Source organism: Pinus tabuliformis, chromosome 8 (assembly GCF_031772625.1).
Source record: "Pinus tabuliformis cultivar Carrire ecotype Pingquan chromosome 8, CPIR1, whole genome shotgun sequence".
Taxonomy (NCBI): Eukaryota; Viridiplantae; Streptophyta; class Pinopsida; order Pinales; family Pinaceae; genus Pinus; species Pinus tabuliformis.
Window position 1 is genome coordinate 533,553,074 of NC_142294.1, and position 23,163 is coordinate 533,576,236.

Sequence of the window (23,163 nt, forward strand, 5' to 3'; positions counted from 1 at the left end):
ATGACGTTTCGAAAATGGCTCCCATGGTCAGTAATGATTGCTTGTGGGACACCAAACCTAGTTATGATATGATTGAATACGAAAACTGCAGCTGTTTTGCCGCTTGCGTCGAATGTAGGCATCGCCTCGGCCCACTTAGTAAAATAATCAACCGCAAGGATGATATACGCATGCCCCCCGGCCGAGTGAGGGTTACAAGTAATAAAGTCGATACCCCATTTGGCGAATGGACCAACGGCAATTATAGGGTGGAGAGGAGCAGGTGGAGCGCGCATCTTGCGATCAAACACTTGACAGTTGTGGCACTTCCTGACTGCAATGATACAATCTTTAAACATAGACGGCCAGAAATAGCCAGCGCGCAACACCTTCTGAGCTGTGGCATACCCAGACATATGACCGCCACATGCTCCAGAGTGACAATCATTCAAAACCCTCTCAGCCTCTTCGTGAGTTAAACAACGTCGAAAAACTAAGTCTGCCCCCCGGCGATAAAGTGTATCTCCAATAATTTTGTATGGCTGGGATTGAAACCGAATTTTTCGACGTTCTGCTTTGGAAGCTTCAGGCCGAAAGGTTTGGGTTTGGAGATAATGATTATATCCCCGTACCACGGATCTACAGTACTGATAAGAAACAAAGATTCGTCCGCAATGGACTCCTCTGCCACAGTCTCTGTGTCAGCACTCGGGAAATCACACATCAATTCCGCAAAAACTAAGGATTTCTTAGACTTGGACTTCTCGAACTCCAAGTCGAACTCTTGCAGGATGACAATCCATTTAGAGTACTTGCCCCCTAGCAGTTGTTTTGTCAAAATATAAATCATAGGGTTGCAATCCGAAATAACTGTAGTTTTGCGGAGAAGAATGTAGTGACGAAAACGCTGGACAGCTTGAACGGCTGCCAGGGCCAATTTCTCCACATGCGAATATTTTAGCTCAGTGGGATTCAAGGTCCTACTAAGATAATATATCACATGCTCCGCTCCGAATTCATCTTCTTGAACTAACACCATTCCAATGGTGGAATGCGAAGCTGCGAGGTATAAGAAGTAGTCCTGGTTGTAGTTGGGAGGATGCAATAACGGTGCATGGGTCAACGCGTGTTTAAGTGCATCAAAAGATTGTTGGGCAATCTCGTCCCAAAAGAATTGTGTGTTCTGTTTCAACAACCGTGTAAAACCTTTAGTGACCTCGGCGTAGTTTGGGATGAATCGGCGTAAAAAGTTCGCTTTCCCTTGCAAACTTTGGAGTTGGCGCAAACTCGAAGGAGGAGGCAATTTGATGATAGCCTCGACTTTCGAGGGATCGACGCGAATGCCGGCTTTTGAAACAACAAATCCCAGCAATCGACCTGTTTCTATACAGAAAACACACTTGTGGGGATTCAACCGAATTCGATAATGCCTACACCTCATAAAGATTGCTCGTAGGTGGACAAGGTGATCAGCTCGATGTAAAGAATGAGCAGGCAAATCATCGAGATAGGGTTGCACAATGTGCTTGATGTCATGAAATGCATAAGACATCGCCCGTTGAAAAGTAGCGCCGGCATTCTTAAGCCCAAAAGGTAATTTGCAATAAGCAAATGTCCCCCATGGACAAATGAATGCCGTTTTTGGTTGATCGGCAGGTAGAATATTGATTTGATTATAGCCCGAAAAACCATCCATGAAGGAAAACATTTCACTTCCGGCACAATCATCAATAATTTGATCGATATAAGGCGTAGGATAGTTGTCTTTTGGACAAGCTCGATTGATATCCCTATAGTCGATACAGATTCTTATTGTTCCTTGTTTTTTATTGACGGGAACAATATTCGATACCCAATCCGTTAACGGGATCGGATAAATGAAACCTGCTTTCAACAGCTTTTCGACTTCTGCTTTAATCGCAGCCGCTTTTCGAGGGTGAATCTGACGCAACCGTTGCCGAATGGGTTTAGCATCCGGGTAGGTTTTGATTTCATGAACAACAATGGCAGGATCGATTCCTGGCATTTCCTCGTAAGACCAGGCAAACACGTCGCGGAATTCTTGGAATAGGGCCTTGTAAGTTTGGATTTCTTCTTCAGTACATGCGGCACCTATATGAATGTTCTCCTCGATTCCGGGCTTCACTGAAATATCAATGGGAATAGTACGAGAAATATTCCCTAAATTCAACTCTGAATCAGAATGTTTCGTTGGATCCTGAGCGTCTTTGACATATTCAGCGGTAAAGATAGATGAAAAATCATTTTCAAATGCATCATCCTTAGGTAAAAACGAAGATCTGTGATGGAGATCCTCCCATGGTAGATTGTCTACACTTAGGATTTCGCGAAGTTGTTCGTCAGATGACACGACTTCGGGAAACGCTATCCGTTCTAAGGGTGAGGTGAAAAGGGATTCTTCACTGACCACATTCATTTGGTCGACTTCGGTTGAATGAAAGTCGGTAAAAGACATAAGAGCTTCATAAGCAATTTCATACGGACTCAACGGCATAACATCACCGAATGAGTCTATCTCAGAGTCAGATGGAACATACCAAGGATCATCATAAATAATGTTTTCTGACGTGATCATATGAATTGTTGCAAACGAAGGTTCTACGCTGAGCGGAGGGAGAGGAAAAGTTCCCAGTAAACCGGAATCCTTAACTAAACCTACACCAACGTCCTATAAGGGATTGTCGTCTTACCAACATGTTGGATACTCTCTGAAGAGGCTGGGTCGGATGAAAAGTATGTCAGCTGATCAATAGTCACGATCTTACCGTTATGTGGAAACTTAATGACTCTGAAGACCGATGAAACGACCGCTGTCATAGCATATGACCAACTTCGACCCAAAAGAAGGTTGTAGTCTAGAGGGGCATCAACCACTTCCACATCCAGACTAACGGTTTTACCTTCACCCCTATAGGCAATTCTTGTAGAATACCAAACGGACGGAACCCACGGCCATCAAAGGCCTTAAGGATGGTGGGGGATTGGTTCAACGAAGGAGAACCAAGCGATCTCCAACATTGAATCGACATAATACACGTAGAAGCTCCCTCATCAATCACAGTCCGATGAATAGGCCTGTTTTTTACTATCACTGGAATTTGGAAAGCCATTTGATGGGGGAGACGTGGTGTACTATTTTCTAGATCAAAGATCATTAGGTTCGGGTCCTGAACATCGACAGCTCCGATAGCCGACAAAAGCAATTTTCGTTGTGCTGGACATGATTGCAGCACTTCGAGTGCCGACATTGCTGAAGGTGAAACAGCTAAGTCCTCAACAATGTTGTAATTCTGGGCTGCTCTCGCATGTGGATTGAAAGCAGACCTTCGAAGTACACCCTTGGCGGGCGGCTTAATCACTAAGTCTGGGTTAGGTTTTTCGATCTGTAGTGGATCGGAACCAGGAGCTGAGGTTGATGGGTTAGAGTGAGAAGATTCTGCTTCCTTGCCATCAACAGGAGCCTTACTACCATAATCTTGCGATCGAGTCGCAATCCTCACATGAGACATCATCAAAATGGGTTCTTCACTGGCATTCGAAGAAGAACCTATCATCTTATTTTCCTGCTCCGGAAATGGATTTTTTAACACAGCAGGAGTGGGAGAACCTTTGACTATTTTCACTACCTCGGCCCGATGAGGGCAGTCTCTCATAAAATGATCTTCACAAATGAGACAAGGATATCGAGGTTTGCGCTTTTCGTCATTGGTTTCCGACTTTTCAGTTTTCTCCTTTGGAGCCTTGTCTGCTTTAGCCTTCTTCTTTCCTTTCTTCTTCCCACCGTTTTTTGATTTGGCCGTAGATGACTCTACAGCGTGAATATCGGCGGTAAGTTCAGGAGAAGACTCTCCTGTCGGAGAATCAGGCAAAGTGATAATTGGAGTAGTTGAAGCCTTGGAAGACTTCTTCTTGCTCTTCGTAGTCACGATACCAATCATACCATCAGCGGCATGAGATCCCGAAGGAGCAGCAGCGATTTGGTTCGACTTTGGAAGATCCGGAATCTTCTCGTGTAATGTACCCGACTGCGTGTAAACTAAGTCAAGGTATTGTGCCTGAGCAATGACTTGCTCCTCAGTAACTACTCCGGCCTTAGCTACATCTTCAGTAATTCTTGGTAATAGTGATTTAACAAACCATTCAGCTAAGATTTGGTCCGGGATAAAAACTTTCACTAATCTTCTTCGACGTCTCCACTCATGGATGTGATCTGAAATATACGTGGAGGTCGATTGTTTTAGTGAAGTTAATAACTCTGTACCGTTATCGTATCTGACTGGTAACTGAAAATGAGTTAAGAACGAGGTAGCTAACTGGCTAAAGTTGTAAAAAGAGGCCCGTGGTAACTCAATGTACCACTTGGCCGCGAGACCAATGAGCGTACGCTGAAAAAGACGTAAACGGATCGAATCATCCGAGATGGAATTTGAAGCACACCAGAGGTGGTAAGTCATCACGTGATTGGACGGATCCTCTCCAGACTTACCTTCGAACTTGGGTATATCGCTGGGCAACTTATTTGGCATTGGCGGCCAGAACTGAAGATATTGAATTGGATCGTTCGTTAGGCGCGTCAAGTCGGGTAAATCTAAAGTCGCAATAAATGGTAACTGCCGGTTAGGATCTCTAAAACTCTGAGTCACAATACCAGCCCCAGGAGGAGGATATCCAGGATAACTAGGAACAGGAGTCGCATTTGGGATATTATATCCTCCTGGAAAACCAGGATTAACCGGACCGTACTGGGGTTGCTGAGGTTGTTGATAAGTGTACCCAGGATACGGTTGATACTGGTAAACCGGTTGTTGGGCAGCTTGCCCAGGTTGATACTGTCCCTGGTACGGAGGTTGAACAAATTGAGGTTGAGTAGTAACAACCGTACTTGTACCAGGTTGGCCTACAGGCATCTGGACTGTGGTTTGAATCGTAGATCCAGACAACGGTACAGATGTCTGAGGAGTGGTTACAGGGACAGTAGAAACCGGAGCTGCCGATACTCCAGAAGTAAGTATGGTAGATGTGGCGGTAGTTGCTGCAGCCGTGTGAGGTGGAGTACCAGGTGCAATTGGCGGCTGAGTAACTACCGAAGTTACAGGGGTCTGAACACTTGACTGGACAGGTTGCGGTTGCTGGGGTGGACCAGGAACTACAGGTTGTCCTGCTTGAGGTACCGACTGTATACTTGGTTGCGACATCTGTTGACCCTGTGATGGATCCCACACTAACATTCCAGGGTACTGACCCGTAACAGGTTGAGGATACTGAGATCCATAGCCAGATTGAGGATAGGGTTGATAATTGTAAGGTGCAGTCCCATACCCTTGAGGTGGTTGATAACTTTGACCAGAGTATTGACCCGTAGGTTGATAACCTTGAGGTAAATACTAGTACTGGGGTTGACCTTGACCTTGAGGTTGGTATCCTTGAGGTTGATACCCTTGGGGTTGATACCCTTGGGGTTGCCATCCTTGAGGTTGCCATCCTTGAGGTTGATATTGATACTGAGGTTGACTTTGGGGTACATATTGAGGCTGGGGTTGACCTTGAGGTATGTATTGCCCCATAGGAGCGTACTGACCTTGAGGTTGTCCCCCAGACACGAATGAAGTACCTTGAGGTTGCCCCCCAGGCATTAACGAAGGTTGCCCCCCAGGCGGTAATTGGCCACCTTGAGGTTGGGTAACGGGAACTGAACCTGACATCATGTAAATGTCACCTATACTCAATGGTACATTACCACTGTTTCCAACTAATAACCCATGATCAATGGGTTGAGGAGATGCTCCCGCAAAGGTACCAGAAAGAGATTGATACCCAGTAGGAACAGAAGGACCGCCATGTAAAAAAGATTCAGGACTTTGCGTAAACACCGATGACTGACCAGACATATTTACAGGAGTATGAATTCCTCTAGGTGGAAAAGGAGTACGAGGTGTAGAAAAACCTACTGAGTTGTCTAAAAAATTGGTTAATGCAAGGTACCAAGATTCACTTCTAGGAGGACTGTAAAAGATGGATTCACGCTCCCTTAGATCAAGGGTAATTTGATCTTCAGGATTAAAGACGCCTATTTCTTCCTCTGGAACAAGTTCTTCTATAGCAACTAAACCAACAGGAAGATTTTCGGTGATAATTCTTTCTATTCTTGGTGAATCAGGAACACTAAGAGTTGGAGTAACAGGTTCGGAAATTTCAGGTTCTTCGCCTGTTTCACTGGCAGATGAAAAACTACCAGCAAGCTCGGAAACTGTAACAGTTTCGGGATTGTAACCTGTTTCTAAACTTTGGTAATCTGGATGGACTACCAAGGAAGATTCTCCTTCTTCAGGTGAACCTACTCTACTGTCACTAGGAGGAGTTACAAGGACCTTTAACCCTTTGTACTGACCCGGAATGTCTTCAGGAGATTCACCCCGCGATTGATGGAGTTTTCTTAACAAATCTATTCCGGTGACAATCTCAGGAGACTGGCCCCCAAGTCGACGGGACCGTCTCGGTAATTCCGCCACAATTAATGATTGTTAACTACAACACACGAAAACAAAGTAAAAATTTCAAATCAAACCACCTAAAGTCTTCTAAAGAAGCAAACAAATTTGAAGCACACGCCTAAAAAATCTAGAGCGTCAAACCAAACACAAACAGTATCTTCTGGACCAAAAGCGCTAGTTGGTGATTAGGTCCAACCTCGCAGGATTCAGTACAGAAATGGCGGGTGGAACAGTTACGCCGACAACCTGCTTAATGAATAGACTGGACCAAGTTCCTCCACTTTAACCGTCTCGAAGTGAAGCGAACCCCCCAGAAAATCCAAGTGAGTATAGCCGACGTCTGCTCCAGGTACAGTGGGACCTTCCCTCCACCGTCACCTTGGGTAGAATCCTAGAGATTATGGTCACTAAGGTTACCAACGACTACAAGTACACCTGGGGGAACAGTCTAAACTCCGACAGCACGCAAGGGCAGAGTAACAAGCTCAATCCCCTTACCGGCTCCTTGACAGTAATCCAAGGTTTACCGATAAGTGACCCCTGGCTCCTCGACAATGGTTAATCCGAGGTTTACCGTTTGTAATACGTACTGTGTCTGGCGTCGTTCCCAACGAGGGAGGAATGATCCCCTCACTGGTTCGGACACGAGCTCGTGCTTCTCCTTTAAGAGGAGCTTTCCCAGAGTGTAAATGTAACAATTGGATTTGATTCTATCACAAGATCGACTACTTGTTTGTTTTACTGCCTTGGAGAGTTAAGTACTCACCTATTCCAAGACACTAGCCTAAGCTATGTTGGTGCTTTAGAGCCCTAGAAAATAAAAATTACTAGATTGATTTTAATTTAAGCGTTATTTTTAAGGTTGTTTCTCAAGTCAAAAGGTGATGGAAGTGAAACTAGTGGTGTGTTGACTCGACTCGAAACCACTACAAAATGCACCTAGGATGATTTACCCACTACTTTACTTTTTCGATGAATTGCTTTAACTAAAAAGTTGAGAGAATGCAATCTTTATAAAAGCAACTTCTTAATTGAAGACAATCAAAGAAACAATTCGTTTGTCTTTTCAAAGCATAAAAACATGACCGCTCTTTACATGCACGAAAAAACTCTTTTCCTCTTTCAAAAACAAAAGCTACTTGAAACAAGACCTTTTAAAGAAGATGTTTTTGTATTTTTTCTTTTAATAAAGCAAATAAATCTAATATAACCAAAAATCAATCTTAACGACTATTAAAATCTATGAAAATCCACTCATAAGCAAACTAAAAGGCAAATTTATTCTAAGCAATCTTAATGAGGCCAAAAATAACAATGATTATTCTAAGGTGTTTTACTTTATCACAATCAGATCAAGGACTAGCTTATTGCAGAACCAAAAACTAGCCAAAACAAAACTCTAATCTTTTTGTTCTTTTTGTAAAATGGAAATCAACACTTTATAAACAAGTAATTCGAAATTTGACCCAAAACAACTTAAATGGCAAGCTGCTCACGCAAGGAGACTTTACGACGGGCCCGACTTCTAAGAAGGCTGACTAACCAGAGAGATCTAAGGCTGGACAACTTTCTACTATCAAAGTCACTACAGAACCTATCCAAAAATCAAACCCTAGGTCTAAACTTCGTTGAAATCCACTAAAACACTCAAAGCTCACAAAACAAGTTCAGGTGAAAATTTTTGACAGGGTACTAAAGGATCTGGGCAGAAAATACTAAGAAAAATCAAAATCTAAAAGCAATTGAAGAAAAAATGGAATTTTCCTAAATTTTACAGGAAGACACAGGCAACCCGTTATAACAGGTGCGGGCCCGCTCTGTGCAAACGGCAACAGCGCGTCCAAAGACGCACTGTGCAGTACTCAGAGGGTGCGTCCTTCTGGAAAAATGAAGAAAAACCAAATCTAACTAAATCTAAAGCTAAGCCACCCAAATACTAATTCTCACAGTCAAAAACCAGAAAATAAAAATGATTTTCTCAGAGCAAAGTTCACACAAAGGAAAAGACTCTCTCATTAATGGATTCCCTAGTGGAGTCGCCAATTTGTCGTGGCGGAAAAAGTCGTTTGTGCGGGCACAACTGACCTCCCTAGGAGTCTAAACTCTCTAGCGACAAACAAGACAAAATGGAGTGATCTTTCTCTAAATATACCTTTTACAACATGAAAACTACAAGTGTTTAGGCTTACCTTATTCCAAAACGCTGTTGTTGTAGTCCGTCCTTGCCGATCCGGATGAGCTCCTCCTTCAAGTCAATTCCTGCAACCACAAACAATCAAACAATTACCAAGCACTTGTATTTCATATAATAAAACATACATTCAACATGCAGACCAAGGAACACATGAAATAACTCATTAACATAAGCTATTGAGAAAAATAAACCAATTTGTATTAATAACGAAACAAAGAAACTCTTACAACCTGGCCTTGGTGTTGTGCAAGTTCCTCCCAGGGTCCATCAAGGGTTTTCCTCTACTTTGACAAAGCTCACCCACTTCCAAGTAGAATTAAGCAAAGACAATCTCTCCTCAGAAGGCTCTAAATGGGAGTCCTAATTCCTGCAGCGTTTACCCAAAGAAAATGTATAGCTCTAACCTCCCCTCCCTCTGGCTCAATGTCTTTATTTATAGTGCTGTAAAGAGGTTATTCAGGTCCACCATCAATGGGATAATCCCCCTCTTTGGGTGGGATAGCTCCCTTATTGATGGGATAAGTTCCCTCTTAATAGAGATACATGAACCAACTGGAGGCGCATCCATTTCATCAAACCGACCTCTAGAAGGTTCTAGAAGTAACCACAAGTAACTTTTTCAAGATGAAACTCGCGCATTTTGCCTTTTACAGAAGGACGCACCTGTCCCTTAACATACAGAGCGTCCATGGACGCAGCTTTTGTGAACATGGTCAGCGTCCCCGCAGGTAAGGCTAGAGAGAACCTGCGACCCCAGAGATAAACATATTTTTTACAAGACTTTCTCTCTTCTTTGAGTTTGAGATGGATAACAGAGGCATAAGACTTGCCTAAGAGGGTAGCATGACTGTTGATTTGAGCCATACTAACTGTAAGTAGTCAAGGTGACATTTTTTAGTGTAACAGAGGCCGGCGAGGCAGAGGCTAACGGGGAAATACGTCGAGGTCCAGAGCCACCACGACCCCGAAAACCTCCACGGGATCCTGAATTACTACCCCGCCTGGGAATACCACGACGCCGGGCCATTGCAGAAAGGATTAACAAATTGAAAGTGCTAAAGGACTGAGGGAGAAAGAGAAGCGACCCGCCACAAACTAAAAGAAACCGGAGTGAACAGACCTCTGATCTGACGACCCCAAGAAATAACCCAGCACAGAGAGTATAAACGACCACGAGAAATAACCCAGCACTGACTGAATGAACCCAATACCCGACCCAGACACCTTCAGCAAAGACCGAAACGAGACCCCTTACAGAGATGGGCAAGAAGACTGGCTTAATACACCCGACGCAGATAGAGGAGACTGACTGACTATACCAGACACCTTCGAAAAGAAACAAAACCAAATACCTGAAGCTGGCTAGATGCGAGCGATTATGAAGCCATGGTGGCTTCCAAATGCTCTGTACTGCGCCAAAGTTCTGAGGACATAACCACCAGAGAATGTCACTACCTGAATAAACCGGAGCGACTCTGCAACTGTCTGAAGAGACCAGAACAAATGAACCGTGAATTGTGCGCACCATCCTGAAATCCTTTCCCTGCTTGCCTTGAACCCAATGCATCATAAATGCGAATTAATGTCCTGCCACGAACCGCCAAACCAACTCGAGGTATTGCCAGATGCCGGCGCCGCGTGCTCGAGCATTAACAACTCATTAAGGCACCCACATCCGGGTGATATAAAAACATATTTCAATTAAATAAAAATAAAAAATTAATTAAATTTATTGTCTTCAATATTTTTATAAAAAATTTGAAAATGCTTGAATTTATAGAATATTCAACTCTCAATGACTATCAACAAATATGACTCCCACTTGTGAGAAATTGCATATAAAATTAAAAAATTCCTTAGTATTTTACATACCCACTCTCTAATTTGTTTCTCCTTATTTATAAAAATGGGTATAAATGACAAGCAATAAAGGGTTACTTTATAGCAATATTATTATTTAGTTGGTTAATAGTTATTTGTATGTAGATGCTTTGATGAGGGTTGTAAATGCCTAAAAGTATATTGATTTATGTAAGTTAGAGATGTTATTTATAAATGTATAAAATATAAAGTTAAAAAAAAAAAAAATTGTATTAATAAATAAATAGAAAAATTAAAAATAAATAAATAAAATAAAAATAAAAATATACTAAGAATCAATTAAATAAAATAAAAATCAAACAATTATATATTTATTTGAAAAATTATTTAATTATAATAAATAAATATATAATTTTTTATATAAAAAAATTTATTTATATTTTTACAAAATTAATTAATTAATTATATATATATAAAACATATTTAATCCCAATAAATAAATATATAATTATATATATATAAATATATATATATATATATATATATATATATATATATATGGCTTTCAATTATAGACTTTTATATTTGCAAAATGATAATAAATTAATTTTTAAATAAAACAAATTTTATGAAAATATATTGAAGCCTAAAATGCTTTCGATTTTATTTTTTTATATTTGAAAAATGTACACAATAAAGTTTAGATTTTAAAATGATAAGCGCTTCCAATATGATTAAGAATTTTGAGAATTTCAAATTATTAAGTTTTTTTAATATTTTAAAATGATAGAATTTTATTATTTTTTATATAATATTTTAGTAAGTGTATAATTAAAAGTTTTATTAAAATGATAAGCACTTCAAATATGATTAAGAATTTTGAAAATTTCAAATTATTAAATTTTTTTAATATTTTAATATAATAGAATTTTATTATTTTTTATATAGTATTTTAGTAAGTGTATAATTAAAAATTTTAAAGATTGGGATTTTCAAATTATTAATTTTTTTAATATTTTAATATAAAGAATTTTATTATTTTTATATAATATAAAATTAATATTTTAATATAAAGAATTTTATTATTTTTATATAATATTTTAGTAAGTGTATAATTAAAAATTTTAAAGATGGGGAATTTTAAATTATTAAGTTTTTTTTAATATTTTAATATAATAGAATTTCATTGCTTTTATATAATTTTTAAATTGTTTTTGTTTTTAAATTAATTTAATAAACATATAATTTTAATAAATTTTTGTAAATTAAACAAAGTCTTTCCGTAGAAATCATATGAGAGAATTTTTTGGCCAACGCGTTTCGAACCAACAAGTGTGGTCCATCATCAAGACCACATGAAGAGCCACACCATGGCAAACACTTAAATAGAGAACAATGTAGAGACATAATTCCAAGTAACAGCTATATTTGAATAATAATGTGTAAATTATAATATTATTAATTTATTAATATATTAAAAACAAGTAACTCCTATATTAAACGGTTAGTTTTTGAAAAAAAAATTAAATAGTGATATTATTTCATTAATTTATTAAAAATACTAATAAGTAACGGCTATATTACACGGCTAGTTTTTGAAAAATAATATTTAAATAATGATATTAATTTATTAAAATATTAATATGTAATAGCTAGTTTTTCAAAAATAATATTTAAATTAATTGATTAAAACAAATATTAATAAGTAACCACTATATTAAACAACGAGTTTTTAGGCCCACGGGGCTTTGGATTGAGAGTGAATGGGTGTGCTGTTAAGGCACTCCTTGCGATAGGTCACTGGTTCAAATCCCCGTGGGTGCGTAGGTTGTTTTTAAATTAAATAAATAAATAATCAAAGTCAAACTTTAAAGGAGCGGAATAAAAAATTATAAAAACTAGTGAAGACCCTAATCTAGACAAGATCATTTGATAAATAAAATAACTAATGGAAATAAATTAAAATAAATTAAAAAACATACATAAAAAACACGAAGGATTAAGAAATTAAACTCTAATGAAAAATAAATCAACAACAAATACTATAAAAAGGATGCCAATCCCTACATAGACAAAAAAATAAAAATAAATAAATAAATTATTAGGAGGACAAGATAGGGACCCAACTTCTATTAATATTCCAACCATCATCTCTATTCAAATTATTGGGTCTTTTTTCAGTTTCTCGGGCCTCCCTCAATTTACGATGATGGAAATGACTAACCTTAGCAACGACTTGGTCCTCAATACAGATGTGATGCTTTGAGCGAGTCCTGCCATACTTGATGTTAGTGGCATGCTCACAAATTCTTTGATTAATCGAGCGACCGGTCTCACCAATGAAGGGAGTCCCACAAGAGCATGGGATAACATAAACACCCTTCATATTATTGGGGTCCACTAGGTCTTTTACAGATCTAAGGGAGCTCCGGATGGTATTTAAAGACCAAAAGGGTGAAGCCACCTTATGCTTCCTTAGGATCCTTGCAATCTTGTGAGTGACCAAAAAATTCTCTCATGTGATTTCTACAAAAAGACTTTGTTTAATTCATTATGGATCACAGAAGCTTGAATACAAAAATTCTTATAAATTTTTTCAATAAAATTTATTAATAAAATAATAATTAAATTTATTCATGAAAAAAAAAATCAAACATATAAAAAAATATTTTAAACACTTCCAAAAAATTAAAAGTAAATTAATTTCTTCTTGTGTATTTTTAATAAATTTTAACATAAATTTCTATTAAATAAATTTACATAAATTCAATATAAAAATCTCAATAAATTTGTGTTAAATGAATTTACATCAATTTAATATAAAACTCATTCAACGAAATTTTATAATATCACTTTATATCATTAAACTTAAAAAAAAAGGTTTAGTTCTCCAAATATATAATTCTTCATCGATAATAATCTTTAATCAAAAACTTTGGTCTCCAAATATATAAACCTTCATAAATTTCTTTGGTAATATAAACTGCACTGTAGCCACCAGACCACGATCGTCATTCTGAAAGTGCTGTCATATTTTACCACTCGCTTTCGTCTCCCAGATACCTGCTTTCTTCACTGAAATCTATTTCTTCATTGAAACCTTCTCCATCACTGGAAACTTCTTTCCATCCTTCTTCGATAAATCCTTCTCCATCACTGGAATCTTCTTGCCATCTTTCTTCAATAAAGCCTTCTCCCAGACGTTGGCGCATCTGGGAGCCTTTGCAGAGCGGAGCACTCAGACAGGACAGGACTTCGGAGGCTTCTCAACTTCCCCACTGAGTCTGGAAGCATATGCAGAGCTGGGAATTCGGATAGGGTAAGACTTTGGAGGCCTCTTAGATCCCACCAAACTGAGTGTGGGAGGGTATGCAGAGTGGAACACCCTCCCAAGTCCAGATGTTGGAGGCCTGCTAGGTTCCCAACCAATCCGGAAGCCTCTGCAGATAGGAGCACTCTGACAAGTTTTATAAATTTTATGTAATTTTCTAAAATAAAATTTATTCATAAAATAATAATTAAATTTATTCAAAAAAAACCAAACATATAAAAAAATATTTTAATTTTATATTAAAAAAATATTTTCAACGCTTCCAAAGAATTAAAAAGTTATTTAATTTCTTCTCGTGTATTTTTAATAATCTTCAGTAAATTTTAACATAAGTTTATATTAAATAAATTTACCTAAATTTAATGTAAAAATCTCAATAAATTTGTGTTAAATGAATTTACATAAATTTAATATAAACCCGATTCAAAGAGTTTTATAATAACACTTTATATCCTTACCCCTTTTCAAAAACCTTTAGTTCTCCAAATAGATAATCCTCCATGCATAATAATATGTAATGAAAAACTTAGGCCTCCAAATATATAATCCTTAACAAATTTCTTTAGTAATACACACTACATTGTCATTCGGTAAGTGCTGTTATATTTTACCACTCACTTTCTTCACTGGAGCCTGTTCCCCAGCTTTCGTCCCTCGGATACCCGCTTTCTTCACTGGAGCCGTTTGCCGAGCTTTAATCACCGATATACCCGCTTTCTTCAATGGAGCCGATTCCTGAGCTTTCGTCATCGATATACCCGCTTTCTTCACTGCTTTCTTCATTGAAACCTTCTCCATCACAGGAAACTTCTGGCGAACTTTCTTCAATGAAGTCTTCTCCCAAGCTCGAACTTTCGACACCGATATACCCGCTTTCTTCACTGCTTTCTTCATTGAAACCTTCTCCATCACAGGAAACTTCTGACGAACTTTCTTCAATAAAGTCTTCTCCCATGCATTGGCGCAGCTGCTCTACTATTCCCGCATCCCATTGCAGTTTGGAACATTTAGGCACAATAAGATACTTCAACGAACACAAATGCTGAACATTGGGCACCATCTCTAACTTGGAACAACGGGCCAACTTAAGAGTTTGGAGGCTCGTTAAGTTGCCAATCGAGTCTGGGAGCCTTTGCAGAGCGGAGCAATTACACAGGTCAAGACTTTGGAGGCCTCTTAGATCCCCAACCGAGTCCGGAAGCGTCTGCAGAGCGGAGCAGCCGTTCAAGTCAAGATGTTGGAGGCCTGCTAGGTTCCCAACCGAGTCCGGAAGAGTCCGCAGAGCAGAGCAGCCGTGCAAGTCGAGATGTTGGAGGCCTGCTAGGTTCCCAACCGAGTCCGAAAGCGTCCACAGAGCGGAGCAGCCGTGCAAGTCGAGATGTTGGAGGCCTGCTAGGTTCCCAACCGAGTCCGGAAGCGTCCACAGAGCGAAGCAGCCGCTCAAGTCGAAATGTTGGAGGCCTGCTAGGTTCCCAACCGAGTCCGGAAGCGTCCACATAGCGAAGCAGCCCCGCAAGTCGAGATGTTGGAGGCATGCTAGGTTCCCAACCGAGTCTGGAAGCGTCCACAGAGCGGAGCAGTTATGCAAGTCGAGATGTTGGAGGCCTGCTAGGTTCCCAACCGAGTCCGGAAGGGTCTGCAGAGCGGAGCAGCCACTCAAGTCGAGATGTTGGAGGCCTACTAGGTTCCCAACTGAGTCCGGAAGGGTCTGCAGAGCGGAGCAGTTATGCAAGTCGAGATGTTGGAAGCCTGCTAGGTTCCCAACCGAGTCCGGAAGCGTCTGCAGAGCTAATCAGTCACTCAAGTCGAGATGTTGGAGGCCTGCTAGGTTCCCAACCGAGTGTGGAAGCATCTGCAAAGCGCAGCTGTGCAAGTTGAGATGTTGGAGGCCTGCTAGGTTCCCAACCGAGTCCGGAAGCGTCTGTAGAGCGGAGCAGCCGTGCAAGTCGAGATGTTGGAGGCCTTCTAGGTTCCCAACAGAGTCCGGAAGGGTCTGCAGAGGGGAGCAGCCGCGCAAGTTGAGATGTTGGAGGCCTGCTAGGTTTCCAACCGAATCAGGAAGCGTCTGCATAGCGGAGCAGTTATGCAAGTCAAGATGTTGGAGGCCTGCTAGGTTCCCAACAGAGTCCGGAAACGTCTGCAGAGCTGAGCAGTAGCTCAAGTCGAGATGTTGGAGGCCTTCTAGGTTCCCAACCGAGTTCGGAAGCGTCTGCAGAGCGGAGCAGTAGCTCAAGTCGAGATGTTGGAGGCCTGCTAGGTTCCCAACCGAGTCCGGAAGCGTCTGCAAAGCTGAGCAATATCTCAATTCGAGATGTTCGAGGCCTGCTAGGTTCCCAACCGAGTCAGGAAGCGTCTGCAGAGCGGAGCAAAATCTCAAGTCGAGATGTTCGAGGCCTGCTAGGTTCCCAACCGAGTCCGGAAGCGTCTGCAGAGTGGAGCAGTCGCTCAAGTCGAGATGTTCGAGGCCTGCTAGGTTCCCAACCGAGTCCGGAAGCGTCTGCAGAGCGGAGCAGTCTCTCAAGTCGAGATGTTGGAGGCCTGCTAGGTTTCCAACTGAGTCCGGAAGCCTCTGCAGAGCGGAGCAGCTGCTCAAGTCGAGATGTTGGAGGACTGCTAGGTTCCCAACCGAGTCCGGAAGCGTCTGCATAGCGGAGCAGTTATGCAAGTCGAGATGTTGGAGGCCTGCTAGGTTCCCAACCGAGTCTGGAAGCGTCTGCAGAGCGGAGCAGCCGCTCAAGTCGAGATGTTGGAGGCCTGCTAGGTTCCCAACTGAGTCCGGAAGCGTCTGCAGATCGTAGCAACAACACAAATCGAGATGTTGGAGGCCTGCTAGGTTCCCAACCGAGTACGGAAGGGTATGCAGATTGTAGCAACGACCCAAGTTTAGATGTTGGAGGCCTGCTAGGTTCCCAACAGAGTACGGAAGCGTCAGCAGATTGTGGCAATGATGCAAGTCTAGACGTTGGAGGCCTGTTAGGTTCCCAACCGAGTACGGAAGCGTCTGCAGATCGGGAGAGTAAATACACAATTCCCTTAGCTGCAGAGGTGCCTGCATTTTTCACATACATTATTAAAGTACGTCTAAGACATTAAAGTACGTCTAAGACTGTAAATGTCACACGCAGTGTGTTACAGGAAGACAATTCTTAAATGCAGTAAATTTTTATAATTTGAAGAAAACACAAGAAATAGAAATGTAAAAAGAATACCTGAGATTCGTGTTGCCAGAGTGTTTTCAAAGATTTTCCCTTTATACGTAAAACTCTTAAATTCTTGGTTGGAATCCAGGAAGGGAAGGAGGACTCGGGGCAGTTCAGCCAGTGTAAATATATTAGGTTTGGTAAATGGTGGCAAACATTCAATAGGCATTCAGGAAAATAACCTTCAGCCTTAAGCAACTGCAACCCGCTCATATTACTCAATAAACGAGTGCGAGCAGGCTCCGCAAGGTTTTCGAAAGATTGTTCAAACTCATTTCCATCTACCAGCCTAATTCCACGCACCTGAATTGTTCACTCAGAGCTGTTAGAAACAAGATTCATTCTTGCAAAGTTTTAAGAATTCAAAACTATCCAGACACAATTGTGATAACAGGACGCTAATTGGAAATCTGTCGAAAACACTTCAAAATACTTACAGGTAATTGGCCCGAAAGCTTATGAAAAAGGTTGGCAGTTGGGTTCCAAAGCCGACGCTCACCATCAGGAGGTTCCTTCTCCGCCAGATATCTGCCCATGTCTCTGACATGGTCATGCATTCTCAGACGGTTTTCACTGTCCACTTGCACCAAACATCTGTTTTCCAGCTTCCAAAGGCCCAGCGTTCCTTCCCAGCCGGTTCTATTCAATATTCTAATGACTCTATCTCTGTTTTCTCCTCTGAAGAAGCAGGCAATGTCTAAGAATATATTTTTCTCCTCCTCATCAAGACCGTCGTAGCTAATTCTTAACCTGCCTTGTATATCATCAAGAAGCATGTTGGTGATCTTGCTAAATTGTGCTTCCCAATGATTTAAATCATTTTTTCCACGAAGAAGCGAGGCAAGCACTTTAATAGATAATGGTAATCCAAGGCAGGAAGCCAAAAACTTGTTAACCACTATCTCAAATCCCGCAGTAGGATGATGCTGGCCGAATGCATGCCAGCAAAAGAGCTCTTTGGAGTGCGGTGGATCGAGAACTGTTAGCGTGTAAATCAAGGACTCGGGGATGTCTGAGCTTGTGAGAACATCCTTATTGCGAGATGTCACTAAAATTAAGCTACTGCTTTTAAGGGCATCCTTCGCTGGATAAAGTAATGCCTCCAGCTGCTCAATATTATCTACATCATCTAAAATAATGAGACAATCAGAAGATGGAAGATACTTTCGGAGCTTTCCTTTACCTTCATTAATGCTGCGTATTTCCTCGTCATTCTTCTGGGTTAAGTCCTTTAGAAGGTATTTCTGCAAGGTAATTAAAGGATTGTCTCTGATATCTTCTAAAAAGCAAAATCGCTTGTATTTTGATCTCTGAATATTAAAGAACTCTTTCGCTAGGGTGGTTTTGCCGACCCCTCCAAGGCCCACAATTCCGGTAACTATAACCTTCCCAACGTCCTGCTGCAATGGCATTGTGGTTTCAAAATCTTTTAATTTTCCTTGCAAGCCTGTTGGATATTCTGACACATGCAGCGTTATTTTAACTTTTTCCAGCACTGCTTCCACGACGTCTTCGAGGAGCTGTTCTTTTTTGGATACGAAGGTAAGGTTGCAGAGTTCAAAGACCGCCTCAAGGCACTGCAAGACACCTGTCTTCCCACTTAAACAATAAAAGAAACCAAATATAAACAGTGATTTAGCAAAGGATAGTCACATTCAACCAAAAGGGCAGAGCTAAAAATCTAAAAAAAGAAAATGCGAACACTGTGAAAACCAAGGGAGGCATGAACGGAAAGAAGAATTTATGAACAATTGAATTTACGTCATTAGCCCTACTTAGAAATAAATGAAGCTGCATATAACCATGGGCCATCTGCAACCCTTAGAAGTTTTTATCACGAACTCTCCCGACTGCATCTCCCTTCATAAAGCTTTTGTTCCACAGCAGGGCATAGAAGACTAGTAACTAATTGAACTAGCTGATCTATGCAATTTTGGCCTTTCAGGGTATCAGTATCCTACCATACTTTCGCCATATGTGTAACTCTGAATTTCATCTGCTTTTGCTCTATTGTACTTCAAATATTTGTTTATATGTTATTTATCTTGCTAAGAGAACAAAGATTTTACTGAAATCATCTTCACCGCTCTCGTTCCCTTTTCAAAATGAAATACAAACTAATAATACATGCAGATGTACATGCTATAAGTCAGTCTCTTTCACCATGCAGATTTATCTAATAATTCAACGAATTAAATGCTAAGATGTACATGGAGGGGTGGTGTTCTCACCTGTTATACTTCTCTCCGTCAAAACCTATTATTTCTGGAACATCAGAGAGAGCCTTCTTCCATTTTTTAAGTGTGTTGGAGTCGTATCTTGGTCCACCCTCAACATCTTTTTTCTCTTGAAGTTCGCGGAGGGCTTGAGCGTAGACTCCCTTTCCGCCCTCCACCCATCGTAGCTCTGTAGGCTTGACATCGTAGAAGACCGGGATGATGGTGGACTTATACTTTGACATACACTCCACCATCAGTACAAGCTCATCAAGGCACCATGTTGAATATGCATAATTCGGAGAAAAAATTGCTATGTTCACAGAGGATGTTCTAATGGCACTTTCAATTTGAGGGGTCAGATTCTCTCCCACGCGCAATTCCTGCTCATCTAAAAATACCCTCAGGTCATGTTTGCAAAGGCGATGGTAGAGATCGGTGGCCAAGGTTTTCTTGACATCGGGGCCCCTGTGATTAATGAAAACATCAAACACATAGTCGTTGTTGTTGACGGTATGTGAGGTGGAGGTGGATGTTGAGGAGGAAGCCATGGGATATAGAAATGAATAACAAAGAAGTAAAGATTGAAGATGCGTTGCAGAGCCGGGAAATGCGCACTTAACCTCAATAGTGTTGTCGTTCTCCTCGCCTGTATGGTCTCACTATTTCAGAGTAACCAGTATTATGCGCCTTAATCACTCTCAATATTCGGCCAATATTCAGCCAATCTATTGAAAAATTGAGCACTGAGATCTGGTTGATTTCTGAACTTCTTGTTTTCTTGAAGAAACTGAGTCGTGAGGCCTTTTCTCTTACTATTAATACCCTTTTTTCTGTTTAATGGATGGAAGGAAGTAATAATACATTAGTTTGAACGGGGCAGCGAGGAGTCCTCGGCAATTTCCTGGCCACTGCTTTTTCGTGTCTTGGATGTGACACATTGATTAGACGTAAAGCATTTAGCAGAAGTTCCGGGCAATTTCTCCCCATTTATTTTCAAAACTTTACCAACCACATACTACTGATGTGTTGTGATTAAACATAAAGCATTTAGCAGAAATTCTTAGGCAACTTCTTCCCCAATGCATTTTCAATTCTTCCCACTACCAGGTATGATGCATTGATTAGATATAAAGCATTTAGTCCAAGTTGTGGGCATTTTTAAATAATTAAATAAATTTTTAATAATGCCACTGCCCAGATATCTACGGATGCATTGTGATTAAACATAAAGCATTGAACAAATTTCGTGGGCAATTTCTTAGTCAATGCGGTAATGATAGTTCTTAGTAATTTCTTTGTCACTTCCTTCAGGTTCTTGCATGCTACAAGTGCGTACAAGTTGTAAAGAAAGTGGTTTTATTTGTTTAGGCAAGAGCTAACTAGCATATTATAGGGTATTAAATGTCTTGTTAAATGTGTTTTTATTAGCTCTTTAACACGCGTCCATATTTTTTATTTATCTATCACCGCGCGTGTTAAAGAGCTAACGGCGGCACATGTAGCTGAACATTTAATGCCCTATAGTATGCCCGTTAATTCTTGCCGTTTCATTTTCCTGGAAAAAGAAGACAGTCACACCGATTTGACCTATCTTGTCATCATGTATTTGTGGTATGTGGACATACTTTAATGTTCACAAAAGCCATTGGATATTACGATGATGTATTCCTATGTTCACAAAGTCATTGGATATTACGATGCCAAAATTCAGGGCATAAAATTTTAATGATTTTTTTTAAATTGTTATTATATTTTTAGTTATTAGTTCATTTTGATGTTATTTTTAAATCTGCAAATGTATAGAGGAATCAAATCTAAATCAAATATCTTTTCATTTCAAAAGAGATTTGCATCTCAATAGATTTGATCTTTTTTAGCATTTAGTAGATCAAAAGTTAAAATGGATCTAGACTAGTTATTATTATTTATAATTTTAAATTCACCTTGAATGACAAGCTAATGGTCCCTAAAGGGGTAACCTCTCACTCCAACTAAATACTAGTAGGTCTTGGGCCTCTTAATCATACAAAATAAATTTTGTTAAGAATTTAACTTCTTAATATACATAACATTAAATTATATATATGTGTGTGAAAAGTACTAAATTTGTATATGGTTATTAATTAAATTTAAAAATAAAGTTTTGAAAATTATTATTAAATTGTTTTCAATCTAATATGCATATTATGATTAAATTCTTTATTCATTTATTTAAAAAAATGTAATTTTATTAATAAAAACAAATATAACAAATTAAATTTAGCTCTCTTTTATTATTATTATTATTAGCTTATTTTAATTTTTCTTCTTTTTTTTCTTCTTAGAATCTTAATTTTCATTCATTTATAACATGATTCAAATTTACATTATGCATATACACCCTTAAGCCTATTTCAAGATAAAGTTTTGAGTGCTTGTACTTTGAGCTATCATGCTTCTTCTTAATACCTTTTTCCTACTTTACCTTAGAATTTTCAGCAAAAGCTATATAGATAATATTACTACAAAAATTGATGAAAAAATATTTGTTTTCATCCTTATTAGAAAAAACTGCATATGGATAGTAGGCTTCAATGCATCTTTTATGTGGGCCTTTTAACTTGTATTATTTGTTCTATTTATAAACTGTGATAATGATAATACTCATAGGAGAAATATTCACACTACTTTTAGATATGCCAAAGGTCTTGAACCATAATCAAACTTGATTTTGAAAGCCTACAACCAACCTATTTAGCTCTCTATTTAACTTTTATAATTTAACTAACATTATATTTAATATTTCATAATAATATCTCCCCATAATAAATTGATATTAATTTATTAATTTTTTATATTTAATATTGTTTGATTTAATTTACCAGAACCACTACATTATCTTATCCATATTAAACTGTGAAACACTCAACATAATTACCTTAAAAATTTATCACAAAACTAAAACAATTTTCTTTTACCAAATTTTGATTCAACAAATGGTCATTAATGCTGATTAAACATAAAGCATTTAGCTGAAATTCTTAGGCAACTTCTTCCTGAATGCATTTTCAATCCAGGTATGACGCATTGATTAGATATAAAGCATTTAGTCCAAGTTGTGGACAATTTGTAAATAATTAAACAATTTTTTAATAATGCCACCGCCCAGGTATCTACGAATCTTGCCATGTATTGTGAACAAACATATAGAATTTAGCGAATTTCGTGGGCAATTTCTAGTCAATGCAGTTTCAAATCTTGTCAGTACCAAGTATCGTATTGATTAGACATAAAGCATTAAATAGAAATTTTAGGAAATTTCTTGGTCAATACATTTCTGAATATTGCCGCCGACCGGATACCGATGCATTTTGATTAAACAAAGCAATTTGCAGAAGTTGTTAGGCAATTTCTTGGTCGGTGCATTTTCAAATCCTGCCACCACCAGCGCCCAGGTATCACATTGATTATACCTAAATTATTTAAACGAAGTTCTCAGCGATTTTCCCGTCACTTCAATAATGTAATGATAGCTTCACGTTCTTGGATGCTTCGATGTCACAAGCTATAAAGACATGCTTCGATGTTCACCTATCTTGTCATCATGTAATTGTCGTATGTGGACATGCTTCGATGTTCACGAAAGCCATTGGATGTAATTGTCGTATGTGGACATGCTTCACGAAAGCCATTGGATGTAATTGTCGCATGTGGACATGCTTCGATGTTCACGAAAGCCATTGGATATTCCGTTGATGTATTTGTCGTATGTGTACCTACTTCAGTGTTTACAAAATTCATTGGATGCCACAATGGTCACAAGTTTTTGGATGCCACAATGGTCACAAGTTGTAAAGAAAGTCGTTGATTTTCCCGTAAAAAAAGGACCGTCACACCGAATTGACGTATCTTGTCATCATGTAATTGT

General features: G+C 39.3%; 1 protein-coding gene across 1 annotated transcript; it reads right to left on the minus strand.

Annotated features, from left to right (window-relative positions):
- Window positions 1–14,397: 14,397 nt before the first annotated feature.
- Window positions 14,398–20,359, minus strand: LOC149236505 (uncharacterized). The gene is made up of 5 exons (XM_089368934.1): window positions 19,269–20,359; window positions 17,475–18,636; window positions 17,047–17,340; window positions 15,744–16,886; window positions 14,398–15,617 (listed from the first exon to the last, which is right to left on the minus strand). The coding sequence occupies exons 1-5, from the start codon at window positions 19,802–19,804 to the stop codon at window positions 14,532–14,534; spliced, it is 4,221 nt and encodes a 1,406-aa protein (XP_089225060.1). The 5' UTR covers window positions 19,805–20,359; the 3' UTR covers window positions 14,398–14,531.
- Between the last annotated feature and the right edge of the window lie 2,804 nt (window positions 20,360–23,163).